General features: G+C 39.0%; 1 protein-coding gene across 3 annotated transcripts in view; it reads right to left on the bottom strand.

The window, feature by feature from the left end:
• Window positions 1-10,499, bottom strand: part of OGFOD1 (2-oxoglutarate and iron dependent oxygenase domain containing 1) — a 31,323-nt gene that overhangs the window by 8,655 nt on the left and 12,169 nt on the right. For 2 of the 3 annotated variants that reach the window (XM_033127863.1, XM_033127864.1), the window contains 3 exons: window positions 7,058-7,180; window positions 6,543-6,601; window positions 5,303-6,047 (listed from right to left, as the gene is read on the bottom strand). In XM_033127863.1, the coding sequence (XP_032983754.1) occupies window positions 5,886-6,047; window positions 6,543-6,601; window positions 7,058-7,180 (344 nt within the window). In that variant the 3' untranslated portion in view covers window positions 5,303-5,885. Of the gene's footprint in view, window positions 1-5,302; window positions 6,048-6,542; window positions 6,602-7,057; window positions 7,181-10,499 lie in introns of those variants that run through there. The other variant, XR_004425125.1, reaches the window with a different exon arrangement.

Below are 10,499 nucleotides of genomic sequence, written 5' to 3'. Positions count from 1 at the left end.
GCACTTTGTACTGACTGATTTTAAAATCCCTACCATTACAGAATTGCATAAACTGTATGTTGTTACATAGAGAAAAAATAGTGGGTATTAGTGTGCCTTCTTTTTGATCACTGAAAGGTGGGTGTAAACAAATTTGTACTACAGGAGAGGCAGTTCAGTGTGATCTGTTAGTTGGAGTAATGTTAACTGCTGAAACAAACAGACCTCAAATTCCTAATGACCCACTTCTCATTTACGTAAGGATTTCTCTATAGTTATTCAGGGACCCAGATTCCTTTAGTCATGTAGCTGTGTTATCCACTAGGGCAGCCTTTCTCAACCTGAATTCTCTAGAGAAATAAGCCTCAGGCAAATGATTTGGGTGACATTTTCACATTCGTTGCATACAATGAAGACATGATGGCATTGGGCTTAATTCTCCCCTGGGTCCCCTATTTGAGAAGGGTTGCCCTGAGTCCTTGCAGTTCTTTATATCGAAGCCAGCAGAAAAGGAAAAGCTTTTAAAGGCTCTAGTCTGGCAATGTCACTGTCATTTCCACGCACATTCCAGTAGCCAACATGGCCACATCTTACTGCAAGGAGACCAGGAAATGTTATCTGTGTGCCTACAAGGAAGAGAAAGCTGGGGTTTGTGTCAGAAGCTAGCAGCTCCTTCCCCTTAAGAGTTACAATTTTGCATTAAGGTATATTGCAGGACTGGTTTACTGACTAAAACATTAGTCAGCTTTCACATCTCATAGGATCCATGTGAAGATGAGGGGGAGGGGCCTTGCCGGTGAGGTATTATAAATTAATTTTGCTCGTTTCCTCCATTTGGCCATTTAGGATTTTCTCTTCTATTTATGAAATGTGAGCTTTATGGAGTGCTAATTTTAATGAGATTATTCCCTGTAATGTCTGTTTTGCATTTTCAACCTATAGCTCAAAAGACATCCACATATACTGTTACTTTCAGTAATCCCCGAAGTCATAAAGAATCTTTATCTGCCTCAAAGGTGAGGAAACGGAAGTGCAGGGATTCATTACGTGTCATCACAGAGCTTCTGGCAAAACTCGAGTCCCACCGTTGAGTCCTTTCTGTTACCCATAGTCTAACCTATACCTTTTGCGATTAAAATCCCTAGTTGGTGTTGGTTTTAAATTGTATGGCACTTTTCATTTAACAGAATAATCTCATCAAAGGCCATTCTGTTGTTTTGCAGCCAGAAAACTTCCTCTGACTCCTAAAAATTATCTGTGTGCACAAGGCTTGAAGGGGTCGACCTGCAGCAAGATATTTATTTTTAAGTACTCCTGATTTATAGGTTACCAATAGGTTATTTTCACATTAATTTGATCCTCTTGTTATTAGTATTTCTGAGCTCATCGAAGCGGAATATTTTCTACAGCATCCCACAGCTTATAAGTTGCAGTGTGGAGGTTTGAAAGCAAGTAGTCATGGCTCTTTCTGCTATTCTGAACTTCCCAAGCTTGGAAAGACTGGATGAGATGAAAATGTTCATAAAACATTCAATCACCTCTTTTTCTCCTGTTAGAAGTCATCATGTTCAGCTTAGGGATGAGAAAAACTGGTTATCAGTTATTTCTCTATTTTGTTATCCTATTTTTTTATCCTAATAGAATCTGAGTGCCTTCTGGAAGCTACAGTTTAAGCTCTATTTCGTTGCGGAATTTTTTTGAAGCTTTAAGTGAACAATACTCACCCTTCATTTAAAAATTGGTCTTGAGGATTCTGACATCTGGGAAGAAGCTTTCCAGTCGTTTTTTGAGCATCCCCTTTAAAAAGTTACCACCACCAGGTACTCAATATTTTAGAGAGAGTATGGTTTTTATTATTTCCCTGTCTGCCTGTCCAAATACATCAAGGCTTAGCTGAAATGCTTTCTCCTTAGGAGACCTTTCCTCGCCTGTGTCTACTCCTTAACCCTCATTACTTTCTATGTTTACATAAATCTTAATCTCCTATTAAGTGAGAACAGGGTCTGCATTCTAATCAGCTTTATCCTTCCCATGGTGCCGAGCGTATGCCTTCAGCACAGAAAGGCTTCTGCTGTGCTCCATGGGATTGTCTGTCCTCAGTCAGCCTGTCAGTAGCTTCAGAAATCAAAGAACTAGGAACTTTATAACTATTATGCAATCCTAGAAGTGCTTTACAAGAATGATTTTCAACATTATTAAAGTTTCAAATTTTATAATTAGCAGTTAAAAATCTGCCAGTGCAGAGTCCTGTGATAGAACTAAATTATCTCCAATTTCACTTTGAAACGAAAGTACAAGATGACACCCATTGCAGCCTGGTGTTTTGCATTTTGCCTCTTTCCCATCTGGCCCCTGCCCACACTATATGCTCTAGCTCCTGAGTTATCTTCTTATTTGTATGGTACAGAAATCTGCTTTTCCCCAAATGGCGCCACATGGACAATTCCTAAGTAGTTTTCAGAACTGTCCATGTGGACTGACTCTTCATCAGTCAGAGAAGGAATCATGTTTTTGTAGGAATGGCCAGTTCATGAAAGCTGGAGAGCCTGCCTCTGGTGTCACTCTATCAGTGATGGGACCCTTTTAACAGGGTTTGTGTTTTCTCACTCAGTTTTAGTAATGGTAAGTATATAATGGATTGAAGAGCTACCGCAACCATAAAACTTCGTGTTGAAAAAATACTGATCTGGGATAGCCCAAACGTTGATATTTTTTGGTATTCTGTGGAAACAAACCACCACATTGAGTGGAGTCTGGGAGGCAATCAGTGAACAGCAGAAAAGCCAGGTTCAAAACCTAACAGCCTCTTTCTCTTCTAGGTTTCATTTAACACATCTTTAAAATGAGGGACTGAAGTTAGATTATTTACAGGGTTATTCCTTAAACAGTTTATTTTTCCTCCTCTTAACAGAAATGCTAATATGCTCTCAAAATAACTTTATGAAAATTTTCTTTATTTCTACCATGGACAACATATAGAGGGGATTTGTTATGGGATCTGATTTTACACAATCCAGAGGAAGTGCCAAGTAGTGTCTGTAAGGCGGCACTCTGTCTGAGTCTGGAATTTGGGGTCCATAGGACAGGCAGCTGGGAAGGATGTAAAGTTGGGAAGAACGAGAACAAGCTGGAACCGACAGGCAGGAGCTGGAGCGCATGAGGACATATTAAATCTGCGTCGGTTCGTGCGTCGGGTCTGACCTTGATGGTGTGGACATCCTGCAGAAACTGAGACCCTTGATCAGAGAAGCTGAAGGGAGATTCACAGGAATAGGCCCAGCTGCTGACTGACTGACACCAACGAGGGGAGCCAGTAGGTAAGCGGAAAGGAATGTGAGATATAAAATGGCTACTCTTCATTTTGGCCCTCCACATTCTGCATAAGAATCTGTAGCTCATTCTAACTGGAAGCATACGGAAGGAAGTGCTGGGAAATGTAGTTCAGTCTAGCCACATTGATGTGTTACAAAGCACCACAGTGGTTGTCCGAAGATGGTGGGATTCCAGGTGACCGTTACTTTATAATTTTACATGTTTTAATTCTTCACAATGAACATATATTGTTTATCTAATCTGCAATGCATATAAAGCTATTCTCTGAGGAAAAGCAGCTTTGCAATCACTGGGTATCCTTAGTGCAGAAAGTGACCTCAAGTCACGCCGTCGCTCACAGTCCAGGAGGTGCTGCTGCAGATGATGTAACTGCCAGCAATAGCAGAGTCGGGCTCTCAGGGATCCTCTCCCCTCGGACACTGCCATCCCTTTTTGTAGTGTGGAGAAAATTCTGCTCTGCTGATGGACCATAAACACGTTGAGAAACGAATGCACACATTTTAACACTGTGTAGTGTGCTAAGATTTAGGCCCAGCGCTGCAGAACTGACAAAGCTGGGTGGCCTTAGATGTCACCTAAAGCCACGACTCTCAGACTATTTCCCCAGCGTGGCACATGACGGTTTCACCTGCCCAGCACATTTCCTTGGGCCTTCCTGGGGTTAGGCCTCTGACAGGGTGTTAACCAGAACCTCAATCTCTCTCTCCCCGACCCCCCGCCCATGAAAACATATCAGAAATAAGTGAATGAAAGTAATATTATAGGGATGACCTCTGGTCTGCAGAAACTTAAAAGACAAGCCTTAAAATTTAAAATTTAAACTATTAGTAACAAAGTAGTTGCAATCTCACTTGAGTGTCACTACACTATGTTTAAAAAAGTGTGGTCTCCAAAACTGTAGGCATGTGAAATAGCCCAATATGCTGTGGGTGTGGGGAGATAATAACAGAACTAATTCTAGGTATTTCTTTTTATCTCATCCTTTAAAAATTAGTGTTTGTTTCATAACAATACTGAATATTAGTACATCTGTAAAATTCATAGGTAAATATCCATGTAATGGACATACATGTTAAAACATTTCCTGCTGACTGGGGTGCAAAATCAAAACATTTATGAAACCATCAACCTAAAAGAAAGTGAAACTCATTTTCTTCATTTAAATGCAAACTCTAGAAAATAGTTAGTACTCAAAGTTTTAGGAGATTAAAGGAGATAAAAGCCCAATGTTTATCCTATTAATTAGTAAAACCCAAAATAAAAGCTACGGCAATAGCTAATAATAAATGTAAAAAGGGAAACAGGGAGACAGTATTGGAATAAAATGAAAATACCATCTTTCAACTGAAGACGCACCCATCCACACCCACACACATAGGTACCATTAGGTCGGTCCAAAAAGAATTTTGCAATTATTTTTGCAATTATTCTTTTTTTTTGCAATTATTTCTTTTAAAGAGCAATTACTTTTGCACTAACCTAATAGTTATTACATAACCCCCAGAACAGTTCAGGGAAAAAGGAATTAATAAAAGGGATAGCTTCTTGACATTCTGATGAGGACTTTTAGCACGTGGTCTCTTAAAACAAAGAAAAAAAAAGGCAACCAGTTTTACAGTTGACCCTATAGTATTTGGGAAGACGAAAGCCCTATGTCAGGCTAGAACCACTGCGTTACACAGGAGCCATAACTCCAGGATGAAAAGCAGTGGGCACCTGGAAAGATTATATACGGTTCAAGCAGTATCTTCTTTACTAGGCAGAAGTCTCTGGAGGCCATGATGTTTTAGGCTAGGCCTTTTCCAAGGGAAGAATATTATACATCATCTAAGTCCACACTGTCCTGGGAGAGTCACAGCCAGAGGCAGTGGAAAGAAGTGTAATGGGCTCAGCATGAACAAGATGTAAGGTTCTGCCATTTTCTAAACCAGTGTGATTAGGAAGGTGATGCAGTCATTTATGAGTATAAAAAAAAATTTGGAAACATGGATGAATCTTGAAGATTTTATGCTAAGTGAAATAAGACAGTCACAAAATGACAAATATTGTACTATTGCACTTACACAAGGAATATGAGTAGTCAAATTCAGAGACAGATAATAGAATGGTGGTTGCAAGATGCTGGCTGGAGGAAGGAGTGGGAGTTACTACTTAACGGGGACAGAGTTTCAGTTTGCGAAGATGAAAAAGTTCTGGAAGTGGATGGTGGTGAAGTCTGCACAACTGTGTAGGGATGTACTTAATGCCACTGAACCATACACTAAAAATGGTTTATATATATTTTACCACAATTTTGTTTTTTTAAATCACCGAAGAAGTCAATATGGAAAACGAAGAACTGAATATTAAAGAAAAAGACAGAAACTTTTCAATGAAGAGATAAGTATGTATCTCCAAGCTGGAGGTCTAGATTAAGGACAATCCCGTGAGTCCTGTTAAAGGACAACCACACACAGTTTTAAGGACACTGCCAGACAGATTACCTTATAGCTCCTCTCCACTCGATGCCAGACTAGCTCTTCCAGACTTTCCAGTACTGAAGGGTCTCTTTTTTTCTGCTTTGCCCAGCCCTATCATTCATAATAGACGAATGAAAAGGCCCAGAATCCTGTTCTGTTTGGGAAGGTTTTCTTTTGTTCTAGGCTTCTGTGGTTAATATGCTTGACAAATTTAAGAGTCTCTCTGTCTCTGTAGACCAATGCCAAAGAATTGTTTTCTGGATTCACTGTTAGCAGCTGAAACAGGCAAATACAACAGTGCATCAGAACATGAAGCTTATTCTTAACTCTTTTCTTCAATGATTCACTTCTGAACAGATGGCTTCCATATCAAGTACTTCAGATTAGGGACAGGGGACACGAAAGATCCTTTACTAGGGAAGACCTATTGCTCTGGCTGTCAAGACGTTTTCTAACAACCCCCTTTACAATACATATCCAGAAAGGTTTTACCTAATGCATTTATTTCTTACTACATTGAAAGATTAATGGGAATATACTATGTAGCTTTTAATTTATTTGGAATTCCTCAGGGTAGAATGTTTAGTGATTATTCTTTAGCATCTTTATTCCATGCTAAGTACATTCTACTAGAAATTAGACCACTGTCAGGCAGACCAACATGGAGTTGTCAGTTAAAGACATTGGTAGAAGCTTATAAAAATTGGGATTTTGAAGAATGAAAGCATCCTCAAGAACTTAAAAGATAGTGTGCTATCAGAAGCAACTTACCTCTTCATCTTCACCTTTGGCAATGTAGGAAGTAAAGCCACCGTATTCTGGCTCCCAGCCTTACAAGGGAAAAACAAACAGCATTCAGAAAGTTCTCAATGCAAGAGTTACACCATGTGCTTAAATCACTGACCCCATGCTGTTTAAAACTGAAGGGTCTGGGAGTTCAGTAGTAACCAACACTATGAGCCTGATTTTACCATTTAGTCAACACTGAATAAGAACTGAAAATGAAGAATTACATGTAAAATGTACTTGGAAGACAATTACACAAAAGCTCGCGTTCTTGGAGGGAAATTGTGGTTTGGTCCATCTCCCATTTCATAGTCAAAGATGTAAATCCTCCTTTGAGTTAGGAGAATGAAATTCATGACCCCTAAGATCCCTTCCAACACTGAGCTCCTGTGATCTGAGACCCTGGCCATGGCAAATACTTCTGAATTGGTTCAGTTGGAGAGGAGCACCCAGGACAGATGCCCCTCTTAAGGAAACACTGCTTTCTGCCTCCCTCTTACCTTCACAGCCACAGTAAAGAAGTAAGTCCAGGGCAAATTCAGACTTGCTGTTGTCATGGATCAAAGTGTAGTGACCAGTCTTCCAGTGCCTCAGCTCCCCCTGGCATGTGGGAACACTTGATTCTAAGAAAAAAACAGAAGACCAGAAAAATATTAAAATAACCTTGATACTGCTGCTAGATTGCAAGGGAATGACCATTAGGAATGATACAGCACTAATGGAAACCACTGCCATAAACCTTCAGCTGACCTACTGTTCCACCTACTTAGCCGTCAGTGATTGTCAGAAATTACCAGGTGTGACTATTTGGGGAAAAACAGTTGACTTTCTAGTTCTCTCTTTACAGAAAATTTCAGATGGAGTAGATACTTAGCTGCCCAAAATAAAAAGTTAAAACACGAATATTATTTGTAATAGGCTATTTTTTAGAGCAATTTTAGGTTTACAGAAAATCTTCCTAGAAAGTACAGTTTCCAGTTCCCCATTATTAACATCTACTCTTAGTGCGGTATATTTATTACAGTTGATGAATCAATACTGATACGTTATTAGCTAGAGTCCATAGTTTGCATTCGGGTTTCTCTTTGTATTGTATATTCTATGGGTTTGACAAATGCTTAATGTCATGTGTCCATTTTTACAGTACCATACAGAACAGTTTCACTGCCACTAAACCGCCCTATGCTCCACCTATTCATGCCTCTCTCCCCGCAACTCCTTCCAACCACTCTCCTTAGTTTTGCCTTTTCCTGAATGTCACATAGTTGGAATCACACAATATGTTTTCAGACTGGCTTCTTTCACTCAGCAATATGCATTTAGGTTTCCTCCATGTCTTTTCATGGCTTGATAGCTCATTTTTTAACTTCGTCTCGTTGTGGTTAGAGAAGATACTTTGTATGATTATCTATTTTTTAAAAATCTATTGAGACCAATTTGTGGTCTAACATATTGTCTATCCTGGAAGATGTCCCACGTGCACTTGAGAAGAATGTGTATGCTATTATTGGGTAGAGTGTTTTGTACATGTCTGTTAGATCTAGCTGGTTTATTGTGTTAAGTTACACTTTAGATTCAAATGTCCAGTTTTCAATGAAAAAAAATCAAAAGACATACAAAGAAACAGTAAAGTGGCCCATTCAAAGGGAAAAAGTCAACACAAACTGTCCCTGAAAAAGACCTGATGGCAGATACACTAGAAGAAGATTTTAAAACAGCTGTCTTAAAGATGCTCAAAAAACTAAAGATGTGGAGAAAATCAAGGAAACTGTGTAGGAAGAAAATGGAAATATCAATAAAGAAAACAAACTGTAAAAAGCAACCAAAAAGAGATTCTGGAGCTGAAAAGTACAATAACTGAAATGAAAAAATTAACTAGAGGGATTCAAAGGCAGATTTGAGCAGGCAGAAGAATCAGCAAACTTGAAGATGAGACAATGGAAATTACCAAGAGTGAGGAACAGAACAGTTTTCCTTGAAAACTTGAAAATATTAGAAAATAGTGAGTAGAGTCTAAGGGACCCATGAGACACCATCAGCTGGATCAACATATGCATTGTGGGAGTCTGAAAAGGAAAAGGGAGAAAGAAAGGGGCAGAGAGAATATTTAAACCAATAATGGCTAAAAACTTCCCAAATTCTATGAAAGACATGAATATAAACATCCAAGAAGCTCAATGAATTCCAAGTAAGCTGAACTGAAAGAGACCCACACCAAGACACACCATAATGAAACTTTCAAAAGACAAAGAATCTTGAAAGCAGCAAGAGAGAAGTCAATCACATACAAAGGATTCTTAATAAGATCAGCAGATTTCTCATCAGAAACTCTGGAGGCCAGAAGGCAGAGGTCAGGTATATTCAAATGCTAAAAGAAAAAACGCTGTCAGCCAATAATTATGTATTTGGCAAAACTGTCCTCAAGAGTGAGGGAGAAATTAAGACATTCCCAGATAAAAGCCGAAGAGTTTGTTACCTATATGTGTATATATGTATATGCCTACATAGCAAAAAAGACTGGAAGGATATATTTCAAATGTTAATAGTGGCCACAAATAGGTGATTATTTTCCTTTTACTTATTTGTTTTCCAAACATTCTGAAATTAACATTATTTTTTATATATTTTTTAAAAAACAGAAACTTAATTGTCTGGTCTGTAATGGTTCTGGATATCTTATTGAACGTGCCCTAGCTAAGCGAACATTAACACTGCTATTACATGACTAGCGGCTTTTCAGCTTTTACTTAAAAATGCTTTACAACTTTTCTTTAAGATGGTAAACTTTGTAAACAGTGGCTTTTCTCATTTACATTTGTATTCCCGACTCAGCTCTGGCCTAAGGCCTTGCATACAGTAGATGCTCAATAACAGGATAAAGCATCTTTTGGTTGTCTATATACATTTTCTTCCAAGTTGCAGGTTCACATAAAAACAAAACCAAAAAGGAATAGACGTGGACAAATACTTTTTTAAAAAGCCCTTGCGGCCCCACTCACCTGATTTCTTTTTAGGATATAGGTATCGATGCCAGTATCAATTACCAAGGAAAACCAACCTTTCAAAATAAGGCTTTCTTGTGTATTAAACTGCACAGAAAGACACCTGGGTCTGGTTTTTCTAAATATCTGTGGTGACCCTATGGTGGCAGGTCCATCAGTTTGGGAGACTACAGAATCTGAATCATGTTGCTGGTGGTTAGCATCTCGCACTGCTGGTTTTATTTCCACAGGTACCACCTCCCTTATCTTTGTTCTTCTAACTGCACAGGGTCCTTGTGAAGGAATTAGAGTGGAAGCAGAGGATAGTAAAACTGAGGAGAGGAACTGGGTAACAGATTTTCTAATCTGAGTAGGTGCTGTGACATTTAAGCTGAATTTGTACTTGCTCAGTTAATGGTGCCAAAATCTCCACAGAAGCATTACTTCTTAAACTTCCTATATTTTTCTCTTTTCCATCTTGTTTGTAGATGATTAAATTTCTCTTCTTTTAATAACTTCCTTCCCTCTATTTGTCCAAATTCAAGCAAGTTTTTCTTAGTCTGTTATTGGTCCTTAGCAGAATAAGCTGCTCACCTTCTTCTCTTTTATGTTCTTGTGTTTTAGAGTAATTGTAGGCAAAGCCAGTCCTTTCTCTCCACTATCTGTACTATCGTTAGCCTGATAAAAGGTACTAGCTGTTTCTCCTACCTACTAGAATGCTCTTCCTGCATCTCCCTCCTGTCATTCAGACGTGAGCCTGGCTGACAGCTCCTCAGACAGGCTTTTCCAGATTGCCCATTCACCTAAGCGGCCACTCAGTCACTGCTCAGCACACAACCCTATTAAAATGATCTCCACAGCATTTATCATTATTTGATGTTTCCTAATTGTTGGTATATATATTTAAGCTCTGTCCTCTCCTATTAGAGTGTACGCTTGAGGAGAGCAGAGACTGCGTCTG

Source organism: Rhinolophus ferrumequinum, chromosome 15 (assembly GCF_004115265.2).
Source record: "Rhinolophus ferrumequinum isolate MPI-CBG mRhiFer1 chromosome 15, mRhiFer1_v1.p, whole genome shotgun sequence".
In the NCBI taxonomy this organism is placed as follows: Eukaryota; Metazoa; Chordata; class Mammalia; order Chiroptera; family Rhinolophidae; genus Rhinolophus; species Rhinolophus ferrumequinum.
Note: the sequence above shows the minus strand (reverse complement) of the source record. Positions and strands in the feature narration are given on the sequence as shown.